This window comes from Lytechinus pictus, chromosome 10 (assembly GCF_037042905.1).
Source record: "Lytechinus pictus isolate F3 Inbred chromosome 10, Lp3.0, whole genome shotgun sequence".
Classification (NCBI taxonomy): Eukaryota; Metazoa; Echinodermata; class Echinoidea; order Temnopleuroida; family Toxopneustidae; genus Lytechinus; species Lytechinus pictus.
In genome coordinates, this window is record NC_087254.1 from 9,436,493 (window position 1) to 9,456,070 (window position 19,578).

General features: G+C 34.9%; 3 protein-coding genes across 3 annotated transcripts; 1 reads left to right on the forward strand and 2 right to left on the reverse strand.

Annotated features, from left to right (window-relative positions):
- Positions 1–514: 514 nt before the first annotated feature.
- Positions 515–3,937, reverse strand: LOC135155635 (uncharacterized). Its single transcript, XM_064105286.1, has 2 exons — positions 2,392–3,937; positions 515–1,193 (listed from the first exon to the last, which is right to left on the reverse strand). Exons 1-2 carry the CDS (start codon positions 2,495–2,497, stop codon positions 1,045–1,047), a joined length of 255 nt encoding a protein of 84 aa, XP_063961356.1. The 5' UTR covers positions 2,498–3,937; the 3' UTR covers positions 515–1,044.
- On the reverse strand, positions 3,133–12,718 carry LOC135155634 (protein ecdysoneless homolog). The gene is made up of 5 exons (XM_064105284.1): positions 12,393–12,718; positions 11,332–11,446; positions 10,388–10,475; positions 8,777–8,955; positions 3,133–8,112 (listed from the first exon to the last, which is right to left on the reverse strand). Exons 1-5 carry the CDS (start codon positions 12,592–12,594, stop codon positions 7,638–7,640), a joined length of 1,059 nt encoding a protein of 352 aa, XP_063961354.1. The 5' UTR covers positions 12,595–12,718; the 3' UTR covers positions 3,133–7,637.
- Positions 12,416–19,284, forward strand: LOC129269069 (ragulator complex protein LAMTOR2-like). Its single transcript, XM_054906521.2, has 4 exons — positions 12,416–12,941; positions 14,646–14,808; positions 15,785–15,874; positions 16,539–19,284. The coding sequence occupies exons 1-4, from the start codon at positions 12,874–12,876 to the stop codon at positions 16,593–16,595; spliced, it is 378 nt and encodes a 125-aa protein (XP_054762496.1). The 5' UTR covers positions 12,416–12,873; the 3' UTR covers positions 16,596–19,284.
- The last annotated feature ends 294 nt before the right edge of the window (positions 19,285–19,578 follow it).

The following is a 19,578-nucleotide window of genomic DNA, read 5'->3' on the forward strand; positions in this document are numbered from 1 at the left end:
TCCTTTTAACACTACACTACTTAAAAGTAATAAGAAGCAAGCAAATTCAGTTGTATGTTCAGTTCAATTAGAAAGAAAAAATATTTTTTTTGTTACATGTATACGCATGAAGTTTTACAATATTATTACATAATCTTATAGTGCCTGGAATGGGGTAGATTCCACACCGCCTTAATGTTTTGGGCAATATGTTCGCAACATTTCTTCTGAAGACATGCACTTTGAATTTTTTTGCATTTGACCCGATTGTGAGTCACTGACCAATGTATTGTTAATTCTCTGTAAAAATTCACAATGTTTTGAAACAGTTACATTATCTTTTTTATTACTCTTTGAAAATAATCAATTGTATTTGACCTACATGTAATTGTAAGTCACTGACATTACAATGTATTATTATTTCTCTAAATTAGTCACTGACATTACAATGTATTATTATTTCTCTAAATTAAAAAGTTACCGTTTTAAAATACCTACATTTATTTAAATTAATCTATGAAAATATTCAAATTTACACCTATTTTGCATTTGACCTGATTGTAAGTCACTGACATAACAATGTTTTGTTAATTCTCTGTAAAACAGTCACTGTTTTGAAACAGACTTTGGAAGATGGTCATATGGTTCACGAATGATAAATGTAAATAAATAAATGAATCAAATTAATTTTCAATTCAATTTCTCCTGTTAATTTTTAAGTTTACTGTACTGAGAGAGTGTAATATTGACCTATCAATAATGGATGTACATGTATGCTTTACTGTTCCTTGGAAAAGTGGCAGAAGCCATTGACTATTCAACAGCACAGGGTGGTTGTAAGGTGTGTGAACTACATTGCCTCCAGCTCCAGGCAAAATTTGCATCTCTATGCTGCCATCATACATTAGTTATTGAAGACTTTGTCTCACAGTGCTTCAACAATGCCAAATGCTAGTACCTCAAATTGTACAATCACTACAGAGTTGGCCATTTTTTATTCTTTTATTTTAAAAAAAAAATCGGATTTATTTATTGGTATGGAAATTGGATTGGAAATGATTATTTTCACTGAGCAAGATTGTATAGAGGGGGAGGAATTACCTGACTGCATGCACCCGTCTCTGTTTCCTGGCCCATCACGCCCTCCACGGCCTGCTCCGGCAGTACCTCCAAAACCATCTCAAGCTGGGGATTCAAATGGAATGGTCCTCCACCTGCACATTAATGGGATAATGACAACAGGATAGAATTAAAAAAAAAAGCATATTCAGTTGAATAATTCATATTACGAAGTTTAAAAATCAACCATACCTGGCATTTGAAGTGATACTTAAAGGGGTACTGAAAATAATATGATTTGAACAGATAAAATAAAATCAGACAAACAAAAAACGGAAAATTTCAATTACAATTGATCAAGAGATTTTAACGAAGTTATGACATTCTATTAAACCTTTATCATTTTGCTGAAACATTTCTAGCTTGTCTTCATGAATATTCAATGAGCAACCTGATGATATCATATCCCCACTTATTATTTTGAATTTAAAGGTCAAGTCCATCCCAGAAAAATGTTTATTGGAATGAATAGAGAAAAATCGAACGAGCATAACACTGAAATTTTCATCAAAATCGGATGTAAAATGAGAAAGTTATGACATTTTAAAGTTTCTCTTATTTTTCACAAAACAGTGATATGCACAACTAAATGTCATGCGAATGTGTCAGTCAATGATGTCCATCACTCACAATTTCTTTTGTTTTTCATTTTTTGAAATATACAATATTTTATTTTTTACAGATTTGACAACCAAGTTGACCGAACCATATAGTATTAAATAATGCCAATTCCACATGTTCAGGGAGGAATTAATCATTGTTTCACTTGACAATGAGGAGAAAATTAGGATATTTCAGATTTCATATAATAAAATACAAAAGAATTAGTGAGTAGGTGTGCATATAACTGTTTTGTGAAATTAAGCGAAACTTTAAAATGTCATAACTTTCTTATTTTACATCCGATTTTGATAAAATTTTCAGTGTTACTGTTATACTTGTTGGATTTTTCTCTTTTTATTCAAATCAACTTTTTGCGGGGGTGGACTTGTCCTTTGATTATTACTTCAAATTTTGTCCACTCGGAATAAAAAAACTTGGATTGACAACTGATTAAGTGCATTGGATATTCATTGCTGCAAACTCTTCATGTATCCACTCAAGGTTTGATCAATGTCAAACAATAAACTCTAACAAAACTTTTGGAAATAAATTTAAAGGCCTATTTAGATTGATCAACCTCCCTAAACTTTGACATTAGAGCTCAGCGGTTTCGCTAGTGACAGTATCTACATTGAAATAAATCATACAAGTACGATGTCAATCCAATATCATAAATTCAAATATCCTCACCTGTCTTTCTCTTGTTGTCACGATATTTCTTTGCCCTCTTCTTCATATCACTCCAATAACTCCTACACTCGTTGGCTGTGAGATCCTTGACCCCCACACTCTCCATCTCCCTAGCTAGTTGCTCCCATGATTTCCTTCGCTGATCTGCCACCTTTACAAAAAATGTAATGAAATAAAAGATTCACAGTAACCATGCCAAACATATTTTTCAAACTTTGTAAACTTACTTCCCATCAAATAACAAGTTCACTCTTTATTCACATTCAGAGGTTTTCCTTCATATGTCCTTTTCATTTCTGTAGAAATAATGCTGCACCTTTTAACCCTTTAAATGAAATTTTAAGTATACTTTCCAAAGAATTTTAAACTGCTATATTTCAAAATTACTGTGAAGGGGAAGATGGGTCAGGGTTGGGCTTGACTACCAGTATCTTAAATTACAATCATGTAATTAAAGAAAGGTTCAATTAAAATTACAATTACCAATTACTTTGTCAATTACAATCTCAATTCCTTTTTATAAAAGTGATATATAAAATCAAAATAATTATAAGTTACAGAGAAACTGACAAAACAAAGGTTGAAGTTAAAGAGTACGGATTCTGCTGAAGCAGTTAACATGAAAAAGGTCATGATTTGTAGATCAGCATGCTCAATTCCTTGGTAGAAAATTAGTAGTAATCAATCATTAATCAGAAACATTAAAAGGTGTATTTTTTTTCTTCTATTTTTCATTATTTTACTTTAACCCCTTCTACAGGGTTCTTTGGTTGAAAAGAAATAAAATAAATTCCTCTACATAAATATATACAACAAACACATTGTTCTAAATCATCATGGCTGTTGGCACTTGGCAAGCTCCCACTGACTGCATTTTATCATAGGAAATTAATTTTTCAAGTATGAATGATTAATTACATCTATAATTTTATTTCTTGCTAAAACCTATGACCTTTAGCATTCCTAAAATATTTCAAAAGGTCAATTTGTGCATTTCTTTACAAATACCATTTTAATTCCTCCCCGTCAAGGGAAAGGAATGTTTCATTCAAGAGAGTAATGTAGCTATAAAGGGAATAGCATAATAAGCAAATTAAATTATCAATTAAGTAAGTTAGTTGTAAAGTAATTGAAAGTAATTAAAAGTAATTGAAATCAATTACATGTTTTTCAATTACAATCATAATTACTTTCCTTTCCAAAATTGTAATTCAAATTACCCTATAAAACGTTATTAATTACATAATTTATCAATTACCATTTTATTGAGCCCAACCATCAGAGGGGTGTTTCAAAGCTACAGATCTACTTTTATTCAGATGTATAAACATGTAGAAAATCAATCTAATGTGATTCACTGAAATAAACAGAGTTGGTGAGTAATTATTATGCCAAGAATTATGACAGGAAAACAAATGAAGTCAAAATAAAAGGGTTCATGGACCACTTTTGTATTGTGTACATTTCATGTAAACCCATTGGTCAAAATGTTATCAAATAAAACAGCATTTCTGCATAATCAATATTGGAAATTGATTCATACTTCAATATCAAACATGTGCAAATAATAAACTTGCTTGCTTACTCGTTCAGTCCCCTTTGCCTTCCCGAACAAGATGACATGGTTTTCCCTGATGAACTCGCAGAAAAACTGGATCTGATCATCTGACATTGGTGCTCTTTTCTGTTTCCTCTCATTCTGTTAAAAAAATGGAATTGACAGTCAGATGTATGTTTGAATCACATTTGCCTAATTTTAAGTAATTCAATTTATTTGGGACTTATTTGTTTTATCAATACCAGAGATGGGTTCTTATAGATCTAACAAACTTGCATACACTATCAAAAATCATGAAATACACATGCCTGGAGTAGATTTGTACTTGGGAACATAAGGAACTTTTCCTGTGTTCCAATTATATTAGAAAATAAACACTATGTGTACTTGACAATGAGCCAAACACAGAGTCTCTTGATGAATGCGCTCTTCCTCTGGTAGGCCATCAGTTAAAATGCAAACATTACTTCAAAGATAACAACTCTGCTATCCCTCTGTTATTTTCTTTGCTTTTTAAAAAAAAGTTTTTGTTGGAGATATCACAATAACCACATTAAACATTAAAAAAAAACTTTCAAGATATGAGATATTACTTTCATAATTACAATGTTGCCTACCAATTCACTTTTCAAGATTGATAATTTATGTGTGAAGTACGTAATAATGGTTGCACCAAATGAAAGAGTCAATGGCATGTCATTTGATAATCATGACATATTTCTGATTACATTATCAAATAGTGTTAATTATTGGCTCAATTTTTTTTCGGGGGATACACTGTATACAGGAGGTAAACATCAACCTTTATGATCAGTCTTCGTTCATGGCGATGCGAACGACCACAATTTTGTAAGGATAAAGTCCATGCGCTTGCGTATTATTCCAGGGATGCAAGTCATTAATATTCATATTGGCTTCCGGAACTACGTTGGAAATATAATTATGCTCCCCGGCTCTACCCCTCCGGATCCTGGCAATATTTCTATTAACTGATGCATGGTGTATTTATCCATTACCATATTTGTTAAAACTCCATGTAGATTAAATAATTAATAATGAATGATCAATGTAATATTATACAGATATTGACTGATGGGGTGTGTAATATACATTCTTTGGACTGCCGGATTTATATTTTCCCGAAGCGTGCAGCGCAGAGGGAAAATATGATCACGATCGAGGAAAAATATAAATCCTTTAGGCGGTCCAAAGAATTTTTTTTTTAACCCCATCAGTATCTGTTACATTAGATAGCCTTGAGTGATGCAGATAGATCTATTCCATTAAATTTAAACTTAAAGTTAGCCTAGGTCTATGGAGCGTGCAGTATCAATCAGTTGTGTATGATATTCACACTGACTGCACTGGTATACATGTAGATCTAGAATCTAAGTAATGTTAGTCTAACGCATTGAATGCCCATTTTCTAATCAAAATCAACCTTGTTAGATCTAATTTAGAGTCCGGTCCAGGTCCAGGATCCAAGTCAGATCGAGAATGCAGGTTGAGCCATGATCAGGTGCAAATTGGGGATGAGATAAACATGACCAAGTTCAATCTAGATCAATGTCAGACTACTGTTGGTGGTGGTCGTGATCTTTCTGTTGTTGAACCATGCAGGTCCAGGACAGAATCTAACTAGAAAAACTGTTTTGCTAACACCAACTTACGTTGTCACTAGCAAGATTTAACATTGGATTTCTCTAACTTTTAGACTCTAGCCTCGATGTCTTGGCTATCTGTCTTGGCTATGTAATATTAGAACAAATGGACATTAGACCAAATAAAAATTAGACCAAGTGACAATTAGCCCAACTGGGCATTAGACCAATCGGCAACTAGACCAAGTGGTCATTAGACTGTTTGGCTATTATTAGACCAAGTGGTCATTAGACCAATTGGATATTAGACCAAGTGGAAATTAGCTAGACTAAGTGGAAATTAGACCAAGTGTAAATTAGAACATGCAAATGGTCATTAGACCATGACAATTATACGAAATGAAAATAAGACCAAGTGGAAATTTGCCGAAGTGGAAATTAGACCAAGTGGTGTTAGACCAACTGGAAATTAGACTAAATTGTTTTAGCCCAACTGCTCATGAGATGAATTGGATATTAGTACTACAAGTAGGCCTACTACTAGATCAAGTGGGAATTAGACAAATTGGATATTAACTTAAGTTAGATCTAACAAATAACATTTACCATGTGAGAAGCCCAATTGCATAATTTAGCCCAAATGGAAATTAGACGAATTGGAAACCAAGTAGGATTTTGACGAACTGGGTCCCGTAACACAACGGTTAGCGATTAATTTTTACGCTTGATTTTCACGGTTGATTGTACATTGTAATTAGTCTATGCCATGGAATCAATCGTAGAAAAATGTTAGTAAGCTTTTTTGTGTTACGGGGCCCTGGTTGAATGTGTAGGCCTAGGCCCTACACGAAATTGGAAACTTTGTTAGACTTGCTTGGGCCTTATGTCTATCACTCTATGTGAAGTTGGAATTGGATGAACTGATAACACTTACAGTAACTACAGTGTCAGTGATAAATCTAGCCTAAGTTAGATCTAACGTTAGGCAGAGAAGGCCAAGTAACTTAGATATTACTATAAATAGACCCATCCATGCAATTCCAAAGACCAGGCAAGCCAATAGTTCACCACTGTACTGACTAAGTACCGCCACCGGTACTAAAGTAATGTAATGTCTCACTCTCAGACTCAGTCTCACTCTCACTCCTCAGTCTCACTCACTGTCTCAGCTCACTGCACAGTTACGTTAGAATACATTGTAACTTAGATTTCGAGACTTTGAACATCATCTGAGTTTGATTCTAGATCTAGATCATGTCAAAAGAAAAGATATAGCCTACAATGTACATTTATGCACTGTCTTTGATTTTCGTATAATTTGTTCGATAATGCAGATTTACACGGCGCAGTGCAGTTCACGTCATACATGCAGATCGTCGCATGGTGTAGCGGGGCGCGATGCACCTCGATGCCCGGATCTTAGGGGGCAAGTGTGCTCGAGACTCCGCTCACCACGACTAGATCAAATTCTACCACGATCTTTACGAATGAGACATCGCAAATAAATCAAGAAAAAGGGGACATTTTTACCGAAGTAATATTAATGAATTACATACGAGTCATTTTCATAACATCATACTTTCGGTCAATAATATATGAAAATGTATTATAAACGGAAAATGATATTCCTTACCTCATTTGTTGGAAGAGCCATGCTGAAATATGATGTGTCGCGGTCGAGTCGCACCACTTCTCGCGGGAAATTTGTTGCACAAAAATTCAATCAATTAATGCGCGCATCCTCGTACCAGCATATTCACAGATTGAAATAAATTCCAAACCGCGCTTCCAACCATAAAAAATAAATTCGGGTTGGTTTCAACCCGAATTTTTCAAGGTTGGCAACCTGAGCTTTTATGCAAACGATTTTACAAACTAAGGTTACCGACCCTAGGAAATTTAGGTTGGGGTATGCCCAACCTAAATTTTCTAAGGTTGGTAAAAAAGTTTTATGCAACGGGCCCCAGGGTTGAGTGCAGCACACTGTGGATCAGTTTCTTGCTGAAGGAAATTACGCCATGGCTGGGATTCGAACCCACGACCCTCTGTTTCAAAGTCCGAAGACTAATCCACTGGGCCACAACGCTCTACGTTGTGGAGCTCATCATCATCATCATCATCATCATCATCATCATCATCATCATCATCATCATCATCACATCATCATCATCACCAGCATCATCATCATCACCATTATCATCATCATCATCATCATCATCATCATCATCATCATCATCATCATCATCATCATCATCATCATCATCATCATCATCATCATCATCACCAACATCATCATCATCATCATCATCATCATCATCATCACCAGCATCATCATCATCACCATCATCACCATCATCACCATCATCACCATCATCATCATCATCATCATCATCATCATTATCCATCCTCCTCCTTCTCACCTTTAAATCAAGTGGGTCTCTGTGATAGAACGCTTCAACTGCCGGTGAGACCAAGCTTGGCTGCTGTTTCAGTATAGCGGCTAGCTTGGCTGGCATCAGGCAATGGGTATGATGAAAATTGGATTGCACTTTCGAAGGGAATCTGCAAATATCAATCCACACAAAGTTGATAGTTAAACACTGAGTGACTTCAAGATTGGTGTTGGTGTTAAAAATGTGACAGACTGCTGAACAGGGAAAGATATGGATGGCATTATCGATAGCTCATGATGTCACACCTCTGCCGATCATCTCAATAGCATGCGAGAAGTCTTGAAGATGATAGTAAGACCGGCATAAAATTTGGTAACCTCACATCACATACGGTGTTATGGCTGGTGTTGACATTTGTACGATACCATAAAAGGTTTCAACACTGTATTTGAAATCACCCTCTCTTGATTTCTAAAAAATTTTCATCAAACTGTCTTTAGAATGGTTGTTGAAAATGATGAAATTATTACGTACTTTTCAGAAGTATATTCACCAAATTGCATACATCCGACACCCGATCAAAATAAATCATCATGTAAAATTCATTTCATTACGCTTGATCCTTGACATAGTAACTGTTTTAGGGCATACACATCCATATTTTCTAGTAATAAATTAGAATAGTGATAGATGCATCATGGGGGTCTATCAAAGCTAAAATCAGGCTTTAACTAGCTGTTATATTTCATAAATGGAAAGCTATTTCAGTAAAGGGGACAAGAAGGGGGGGGGGGGTCAGGGAGGGTAGTAAAATATTGAAAAGCAGTGCTTACTCATCAATTCTTGCTCTGACTGCTTCTCTGATGGTCAACTTGGCAAGCGTTTTCTGAAAATGACTGCGGACTACGTCTATGGCATGTGATTTAGAAGGAATACCGGCTGGTAGGAAGGCTAGCTCTGCAGGGTTACTTGGCTTGGGAATGATGTGTAGATCCCCTCTGTATATAAAGACCTGAAAAGATTTAAAGTTTAGTATTAAGAAAATCATTTAATATTAAGAAAAAGTTGCAAAACTAAATACGTGATCCTCCACCTCAAAACTGAGAATAAGTTGCCAAGTAAGATTATCTTTAATAAGCCAAAATAGTAATTGGTCTTCGAAAAAAGTAAAATTTATAATCTTACCTGATAGAGTAATTCTTTTCCTTCATTACTGTCAAAATTTGAAGTTGCAAAGTTACCGGTATATAAAAATGAGATACAAAGAGTTTCTTTGACATCAATTTTTTTGCAGAACTGCTTGGAACATCCAACAAGATTACATAGAATGCATGCATGAGTGAACCCCGAACTTCAAACCCTGATTTCTCCTATGCCTTGAAGCTCTCACTGAAACTCTACTTCATTTGATCAAGTACTTGCGTAGTTTACTTTTAATCAATTTATTTTATCAATTAGCTTAAGATTTACTTTTTTCAATATTCAATTTCGAAATTCATTTTGGGTGACTTATTGCAGGGTGCTACATAACTTTTTAGAAGCACTTGCCCTGTCAGACAAGTAAATTATTCCAATAGTTGGAATATACTTGCCCCAAAATCTATTTCACTTGCCCGAAAAATCCTTTAAAAAGTTTTACCTCTTAAAAAGAAAATTTTGCGGTTTTATAAACCATTAAACTTTTTCTCTCTTTTGACATGAACTGATCTTCCGGCCATGACCACAATTAGGGTCAATATTATATCGACCCTAATTTTGATATTCTGCTGTGAGAATTTTGCTTGCCCAATTCGGGCAAGTAGTTTGGTCTTTACTTCAAAACACTTGCCCAACTCTAACTTTTACTTGCCCCGGGCAATCGGGCAAGTGCTTATGTAGCACCCTGCTTATTGTGTGTTCTGGGTGAGTTTCACAAATTACATAATCAACATTATTATTACACTGATTTCAACCAAAGGCTTGTTTGACAATGCTGTCTTCAAGTTACAAATGACTTGACACACAGATGGTTACAGGGAACCTTTTCTTGTGCTAACTAAAATACTTGAAACGTTCACTGGTTTTTCAACACAGACTGAGTTTTCAGGCAAATTTTTTTTTTGAGAATTTGGAATTGAGATGCCTGCCAATGGCAAGAATGTCAATCTACTTAGATCACATTTCAATTTCAGCTGAAGGGAATAAAAATAGTCAAACTACTGAATAAGCACCCAAGAAAGGATCACCAGTCGCACATGAAATCGTAACTTACAAACAGCTTTATGGAACAGTATCCTGTGACCTTTAGCAGTCATCGTCATCTCACACACTAAGGTGATATGCTCTACATCACATTTCACTTCTCTATTACAGATGTGTAAGTGACCTTTCCTCGCAAAACTTGAAAATTGAAGTGTCCAAAGTAAAACAGGTCCACTTAAGCAAGCACATCACCATATACTTACCCTGTTGATGCTAGTCTCCGGTTCCAGCCACTTTGGTAAATGATACGCAGCCTCAATCAGTAAGAATTCGCCATCATTATCATGAACACTGATAAAAAAGAGGTATAATTAGATTTCAAGAGTATAGTCAAATCATCAGAAGATATAAAGCCCAAAGTAACGTGATAAGTATTAAAAGATATAATTCCTAAGCTACTTGAAATAGAACAATTTAAGTATGCATTCTGGAATTAATATACTGTGTGATTTGTCTATTAAACCTTTGATTTATGAAGACCTTTGACTGTTTAAAACAATAGTACTAAAAGAATAGAATTTGACTAGCTACTTTACAAAACTTTTCCAAGATCTGTAGCGATGTGTCTTTATTCTATTAAAATGGTTTTGTACTCACTTGTACCTGCATTCTGAAGGATAACCATAAAGATATTAAACAAATTTGGGGACAATACTGACTACCATTATCATCATCAACTTCATCATCATCATCAACATCACAATTATCATCATCATCATCCTTTATCATCACCACCCTCACCTTCACCCTCACCACCATCATCATCAACATCACTACCACCATAAACATCATCATCATAATCATCACCACCATCATCATATTCATCCTTTATCATCACCATCCTAAACTTCACCCTCACCATCATCATCATTACCACCACTACCACCATCACCATCATCATCACTACCACTATCACTATCATCATCCTTACCTCCATCATTATCACCACCACCACCATCACCATCTACATCACCATTGTCTTCTTCATGATCATCACCATCACCATTACCATCATCATCATCATCCATCTTCATCACTATATTTCCATACCATTTCAAAAAAGATTGTGTACTAATGATCCTCCAAATATGGACAATATTAATTTTTAGTACAGTTCATAAGAAAGATTGTCATTTTTTTCTCTCACCTTATGACCAGCTCCGGCATGACAACTGTGAGCTGATATAGAAGGAAGACAATGAACCACTCATCATCAATATTATCACCAAAGTCTGTTGCACCATGAAGGTGTGGTGGAGAATCTGAAAAATTGCATTTATTAAAAAAAACATTTTCATAAATCGAAGTAAACTACAAAATTTAAAAAATATTCTACGTTAACCCTTTAAGTAAAACATGAAGAAGGAAAAAAAGTGGGCACATTAATGAAAAAGGGAAGAGTGGTAAGGGGTTTGAGAAAACAATAAAGGAAAGGTAAAAGTTGATAGAGATGATAGGTGGAAGAAAGAACACTAATAACATGAATAATGACTAAATAATTAACTGCAAAAAAAAAAGCGTCAATTCATAATTCATTGCCATAAATACTCTTAAATTTAGTGCTATTCACTTTAATATATCCTTAAACTATTCTGTTTATGAAGTGAATTGCCATGCAGCATTGCGAAAACTAAACCGAGCAATTCAGAAATCTAAAAGTATGGTCAGTTCCCCCATGTCTGCGCGGTCTCCCAAGTCTGCGCACCCGCGTATCTGCGCGATTCTAGTAAAAGAAGATACGCAACGAGCACGAACTTTACACATGCAATACATAGACAGGTATTCATAAAAAAATCAGACTCAAATAAAATTTAAGTCAAAATGGTGAAAAAATAATGAATTCAGGGCATTTCATGTGATGGCCTCAAAATACAGCCTTTCTCATCAAAATCTCTGAATCGTGTGCAAAGTGAATGAGTGCGCAGACATGGGGTACCATTTTTTTTTTCAATCTGAAAATGACTGCCCAAGGTTTTTTCAAGAAAATCCTATATTTTCTTTCATTTTTTCATGAGAAATTTGGTATACTTACTCTCAATAATATAAGGAACATTATTATCCAAAAGATTTTGTGAAATAAGAAGAAATTCATGTTAAATCTTAACTCAAATTGTTCGGTGCGCAGACTTAGGGCCCACCATCATAAAACAAGTTTTGTTTTGAGTTGAACACTGAAATAAAACAAGCAAGTTAATGGGTGGGACTAACCTGAAACTGAACTGACAGGAGTCAGTTTAAACGATCCACGCTGCCAAATGTAGTCCACTAGCAGTGGTGATAAGTGAACCATACATGTGTCCAAAAAGTCCTGCAAACATATCTCGATTTCTTTACAACTCTTTCCCTCAAAGTTGTTGTTTGTAAACAAATCGTATTCTACAACGTTTTGCACGTGATTTGTCCCTTCCATTTCGCAGTCAAAATATGAGAATGCGCTAAGATTCAACGCTTTAACTTGAATATATTCTTTCGTTGAATCCTGTGGTTGAAACGATGAAGCTATGTTAAAAGAAAGGAGCACAGTCTGTAAAATCACATGACCAGTTTCAGCTGCTACGATAGAGTATATTGTTGTGTGGTGTGTGTGTGCTGATTCTACTGCTAGTACTTTGACTGCCCAAACTGCACTTACAAGATTGGAATTGGAAAGGTCTTTAATTCCTTAGAATAATTTATCTCGTCACTCAAAATGCTTAAACCCAAGGCCCTCACACAAGTCCTAAGCCAGGCAAATACTGGAGGAGTTCAGAGTTCGCTGTAAGTATATATTTCATAATTTTTTTCATTTGATCATGTTTGCTGGTTTTATACAAAATCAGTCACAATCACAGTCACACTCACACACATCATCATTGATAAACCTTGTTCAATAATAGTAGTGGTGGCATCGTCAATATTGAAATCTAACTACGGTACTAGTAGTAATACCTACACTGAAAATCATTTGTCTTTGAAATTGACATGATACACCTTCGCAAGTCTTTTGTTTTGTAGTGGTCTCGACTCGTCTTATTTTGAAAATGTATTTACTCATGTCTATTTTTTTTTTAAGTCAGGGACAGTGAAGAAGAGGCAAGAGAGGTATGTTTTATAATGAAGTGAAATTCATGATCAAGCATGAACAGTACGATGTTGGTCCCCAAGTCTGCGCACCTAACGATTTGAGTAAAGAATTAACATGAATTTCTTTTTATTTTAGTTTACAAAATCTTTCAGTTGATATAATGTTCCTTGTCATCATTATGAGTTAGTGTGCCAAATATCTCATAAAAATTGAAAGAAATATATGATTTTTCTTGGAAAAAAGTTCGGGCAGTCATTTTCAGATTGAACAAAAAAATGATGCCCCATGTCTGCGCATCCATTCACTTTGCACCCGATTCAGGGACTTTGATGAGAAAGGCTGCATTTTGAGACCGTCACATGAAATGCCCAAAATTCATTATTTTTTCCAACATTTTGAGTCAGATATTTAAATGAATATCTTTCTATGTATTGCATGTGTATAGTTTGTGTTCATTGCGTATCTTCTTTTACTAAAATTGCTCAGATATGCGTATGACAATGGGGACTGCGCAGACATGGGGGAACTTGCCATGTAACAATAACATTGCATTTGTCCCAATATCAATGATAGGCTGGTATTCAGATAGACCCATATGTAGTAGATTTAATGATTTAGCCTACATTTAATTGCAAATTTGCAACTTAACTGTTATAATTGATTGTTACATACGTGTATGTAAGGAATGCCCAATGATTCATCATAAACCCTTATTGCATATTTTGAAATCATCCAAAATGTGAATGACTATGATTCTTATGAATCATGTGAGAAAAGCGGGACAGTTAACGAAAGCAATGACTACGATCAGCTACCGTATTTTGACAATAGTTATTTTTTGAGAAAATAAAACGTGAAATTCTCTTTGTAAGAATGTTGCATCAATAACAGTGTATTTTGATAAATAATCCGATAGACATGAGGAATAACCGTCGTTTCTGGGGATTTATTTAACAATTAAACTATTGCTGCACTTGTTTAGGGGGTCAATTCAGGAAATACTAGTCAAGGGTATCGTTTTTTTTCCAATACTTGTTAAGGGTAGGATTTCACCAGACAGGAATAACCGTCGTTTCTGGGGATTTATATTACAATTTCTGACATTTTACTATCATCCCCATGTACTGGTGAGTGGAGCCAACGCAGTTCAGCGGAGCAACCAAATATAGAGACCGAAGCTTTTGGTCTTGGGGTTCACATGCCAATATTTGTTAAGGGGTGTATTTTCAGAATATGGAAAATACTTATTTAGGGTGCTTTTTTAAACACCATGGTTGCGCCTGGTATCCACTCGTCAATGGAATTGCCCCCCTCCCCCCCCCCCCCCCCCCCCGCGTAAGACTGCAAGAATCTCTACAGATGAATGAGATTATAAATTTTCCCTCTTTTTTCTCCAGATTGCTCAACAATGAGGGCTCCCTTCTAGCCTATTCTGGTTACGGAGACAAAGATGCTCGGGTGACGGCAGCCATTGCTAGCAATATTTGGGCAGCGTATGAGAAGAATGGCAAGGTGGCTTTTACAGAGGATGACCTCAAACTAGTGCTCATGGACTGTGAGGTAAGTTGATTCTTTCGAAAGGGTCTGGATAATTTGTAAATAGTTCAGATAATGATAATAATATGCAAAATTTATAAAGCGCTTTATACGAAAGTTTCAAAGCACTAAGAAAGAAGGGGGAAAAAGAATACAAGATATCTCAGTTAAAGAACAACAAAGAACAATGATGGAACAGATGGTAATTTGTTTTCTTTAAAAATGGGTTAAAGGTCTAATATCTTGCCTCAGACAGCTGTCAAATTTAGAAACGATCCCGGTTCCACTGCCATTACAATGTGTAGACCACACCATGCTTGTACATACAAGCACATGAAAAGGATTATTTCTCTCTGCTGCTGATCTAAATGGATTAGGTGAAAATGGTATCAAAAATTGATGAATTCAGGAGAAGAAAATGGGTACACTTCTCCCCCTATAATTAGAATCAAATATTTGAGTAACCAAAAAAAAATTAGATTTAGATTAATTTATTAGTCCATATTAAAAACAGAAATTTGTCCTCCACTGGCAGTACATAAATACAGAATAGAAAGTATATAAGGGTGGGGAAATCATGACAAAATTCCTATGTTGGGTACTCCTAGATCCGAGGATAATCACTTGCTTTAGTGCTTCGGGACCATTTTAAAAGTTAATGTGAGAGTATGGTTTCAGTTTCATAATGAAAGTGCCCCCTTCCCCTCTCCCAGAAAATAACGTTCAGCCAATTTTCTATAAATGAATATGATCTCAAAGTAAGAGACATTTTTCAGAAAAAGACCTATGAATGGTTTGATCTAATATATTTATCACTTCCTCTCTTCTTTTTAGGGGTATTTATTAGGAATCACTTTCTAATTTAGCAAGTTAAAAAAAAAGAATTTTATTCAATTTTGATTTTTTTTTTGGAATTAGATATAATTTAGACAAATAACCAGAATTGAATCTGTGAGGAAATTATTGTATATGTATCTATTTCTGTTATATTTTCTCTCAGAATGGACGAGTTGCCATCGCTAAGGTTGCCAATTTGCTCCTATGCATCCATGCAGAATCATCGGTAGGCTTTGGAATGTTAAAGAAAAAGGTAAGGAATTTATTATTTTTATTCAATTCATGATGTTATCATTTGACTTTATATGTTTCATGATTGTCGTTAATGAGTAGTAATGAGCAGTTGAATTAATTTCCATATAAGGTGGAAAAGGTATTTCCTGCCTACAATATAGATTTCTTCTGAATGAATTTTCAAAATGGAAAAAAAAAAATGGAAAAATCATGCATTTGAGTGTTTAGTGAATAAATCAAAAGGCACTCTTCTTACAACAGATAAGTAAACTTTCTACCCCCCTGCACTTCCTTCCTTTTTATTCCATATCGTTTTTGACAAGTATCACCTTTTTACCTTCAAAGTCTTGTGTCATAAACTTGTCAAAATATCAAATGTCATGACAGATATTCTTTCAACACATTAAACGTTACCATTTTAGTAGCTTACAACAATATCTCATATGTTGCCATTAACAATGAATACTTTGAAACGCTATATAAATTACTTCAAAATCTATACAGCCGTGTGGACAATGTATGTTAATGTGCTCAAACAAGAGACATGCATGATGCATACTACATACAAACATTTGAAACAGAAACAAATTTAGATTTAATCATGATATTTCGGTCTAGTGCATTTCATATTATCTTATGTCTGTAATGGCTCTTCGGTTCCTTCTCAATTATTCCATTTCCAGATTTCATCATTAGCAGAATATCTTCAGGAACCATTACAGACTGTAGCGTCATCATAGCCCAAGGCTGAACTAGTGTGTGTTTGTAGTATATATAATAATTGTAATATTATACATAGATAAAGCTAATTTTTAGTGACAGTGATAAAATGTATCTCATATAATCTCAATATTGTCATCTTTTGTCAGGATTGCAGCCATACATGTTTTTTTATGGCTGCTATCTTGTTTGCTATATATGGAAGAAACTTCTAATATGTGGCGACACCCATGTCTTGTGATATAAGTGGGCATTGCAAGTTACTCGATTTCAAGTGTTTATTTCCAATCCGTCTAATGCCTATTCGTTCAATTGCCAACTCGTCTACTATCATTTGGTCTACCATCAGTTCGTCCACTATCCACATGGTCTAATTGCCAATTCGTCCACTCACTTTTTCGTCTAATAACCAGTCGGTCCAATAGCCATATAGTCCATATACCATTTGGTCTAATTGGACTAAGTGTTAATTGTGCAAAATGAATGAAAATGAAATGGATATTAGACCAACTGGTTATGAGACAAAATTGTCATAGATGAAATGGTGATTAGACAAAGTGATGATTGGACCAAATGATTATTGGACCAAGTGGTTGTTAGACAAAATGTTGATGGACAGAATGGCATTAGATTAAATGAAAGGAGACCATATGGCGATTGGACGATTTGGCAGTAGACAAATTTACCATTGCAAATGTATTTGGGTTCCCTAAATCAATTGCTTGTCTTGCAATTATGAATTTACAATTGATTGCTGATATGATTCTTGCAATGAAGAGTGTAAACTGGGCCTCATCTTACAAAGAGTTACAATTGATCCAATCAATCCCAAATCTATGGAAATCCATCGCTGTCAACAATTTTTCTCACAGAAAATTTGCACAATGTCCTTTATAAACAAAGAGAAGCACACTGAATTTTCAAGAAAACAATGAATATATGAATGTACATCATAGTCAGAGAATATTTTGAAAAAAAAACATGCACAATAGTTGTTGATTGCTTTCCATAGTTGTGGTTGATTGGATCAATCGCAACTCTTTGCTACACCAAAAGTTTATGAATCGTACATTCAAAATTGTAACAGAAATTTGCGATTGATTGCAAATATTTTCATGCTAAACCCTATGACCCAATATGTTGTGATTCCAATGTCTTGTGACTGAGTGTCTTAAATCTTAACCGAGACTTTCACAGGGTAAAATGAGGCCCATAGCAAGGTATTGCCAAACACCCTATAGATATTGCAGCCCCATAGTAGTAGGATTTGAGTCCTTTAGTTTCAGATTTCAAGCAATTTTGTCTGAGAGGCTGTTGTCTCAACTCCTGTTATATGTGAAATGTTTGGAGGAAAAAAAATCAGCATTTGTTTAATATTTGATAAAACCAGGTTTTATTTCTACCAGTCTTTTGCCACGTGATCCTTTTCTATTAATACAAATGAGACCTCCACAATAACATAATTTCAAGTGATTTCTAGTTTAATTCACATACGACTTGGCCGTGTAGTACTCCTGATGAAGAGTTATTCGACAGTTACACCGAGTCCGATGAAACCTACTCCAGGCCGGCCATATCTATTAATTATGTCCTATCCAATGACAGATCATTTGGGTTGGAACAGGTTTTCTGTGTGTGACTGACTCTAGCATTGCGCGGAGAAAGAGATAACTCAAAATTGAGATTGATTTATTGCATTGAATTTTTATGTATTTATGCTTGTTCTCCTGCTATCCATGTACCGGTAGTACTATCAGTTTGATCTATACTGTATCGATGTGTAACACTATTTTCTGGTTCCAGGGGCAGATCCAGTATCTCCTGAAAGGTTTTTTTTTTGTTCAGAAATCCTGACGAGCCAAGAAAAGGTCTTCATTCCCGATTGAAGGAGATTTATGTCATGAAAAATTTGACAAGCCAAAAAATAAAAATGGAATAAAATTATAAAAATACAAATGGGGGCAGGGGAGGGGGGGGGGTTGCATGGGTCAGATGTGCCCCCCTGGATACGCCATTGCATTGTTCTAATTTCATAGTGTATCTGGTTCAAGTTCTGTTAATGTTTATATCATATCTGCTAAAAACTACATAAAAAAGGTTCAAATCCAGAAGTTAAATTGTTCAAAATATTGAAATCATTGCTTTGGATTGGACAGTGTGACTTATCTTCTTTAAAAAAAAAAACATTTATTCATGTATACAAATTTTGTAGAGTTGGGTGGTTTGGCTGACGACTTTTTGGTCTGTTGCAAATTTAGTGTACCAAACTACTGTCACAGTTCGGAAAGTGTCAGTTACCGGGGTCAGTTACTGTATTGTCTTGTATTAATTGCTTATCATGGCAATGAGTTGTAAAAATTTTGTGGAGGGAACTACTTTCTCATTATTTCTCCACCTACTAAAATGTCTATGGACCTTATTATACCAATGACAAAGTTATATTAGTTCTATGCTTTCTTTCTATATTGAATTTCCATTATAACTGAATGTGCTTGGTCTTTTTAATATATCATGTCAATTTTTTTCACTACATTGTATATTATACATATACTTTTTTTTCAAAATATTTGGATGAAAGTGTTCAGAAATGCGCAGGATAAAATTTGCATTAAATGCATAGATAATTGATATATGCATTTTCTAATGAGTATTGTGCTTAGGAATGAACATCCATGATGATATGAATAAAAGTACAAATATTATTTACAATTTCTGTCTGCACGTCTTGTTTGTTAATTTAATTGAAGTGGCATGATGTTCTGTGGATGACGTCATACTACTGAGTAGTACTGACTAATCAAGAGTAGTATTAAGATCATGCACAAAGATGAACAGTGTCTAAATTGTTTAACCTTTCACATCTTTTGTGAAATAAGGAGAGAGATAGAGGGGGGGGGGGGGGTGGAGAGGGGAGAAAGGGAGTGAGTGTGTGAGAGAGAGGATTGATGAAGATGAAGAAGGAAGGGGGAGAAGAAGAAGGAAGGGGGAGAAGAGAAAGGAGGG

Excerpts from the sequence above, each read along its gene's own strand:
- LOC135155635 (XM_064105286.1), bottom strand. The coding sequence starts at position 2,497 with ATGGAGAGTGTGGGGGTCAAGGATCTCACAGCCAACGAGTGTAGGAGT. Across the intron at positions 1,194-2,391 it reads TGACAACAAGAGAAAGACAG|GTGGAGGACCATTCCATTTG; the intron begins GTGAGGATATTT and ends ATTAATGTGCAG.
- LOC135155634 (XM_064105284.1), bottom strand. The coding sequence starts at position 12,594 with ATGGAAGGGACAAATCACGTGCAAAACGTTGTAGAATACGATTTGTTT. Across the intron at positions 8,956-10,387 it reads CGGAGACTAGCATCAACAGG|GTCTTTATATACAGAGGGGA; the intron begins GTAAGTATATGG and ends AAATCTTTTCAG. Across the intron at positions 8,113-8,776 it reads GTCAGAGCAAGAATTGATGA|ATTCCCTTCGAAAGTGCAAT; the intron begins GTAAGCACTGCT and ends TGATATTTGCAG.
- LOC129269069 (XM_054906521.2), top strand. The coding sequence starts at position 12,874 with ATGCTTAAACCCAAGGCCCTCACACAAGTCCTAAGCCAGGCAAATACT. Across the intron at positions 12,942-14,645 it reads GGAGGAGTTCAGAGTTCGCT|ATTGCTCAACAATGAGGGCT; the intron begins GTAAGTATATAT and ends TTTTTTCTCCAG. Across the intron at positions 14,809-15,784 it reads TAGTGCTCATGGACTGTGAG|AATGGACGAGTTGCCATCGC; the intron begins GTAAGTTGATTC and ends ATTTTCTCTCAG.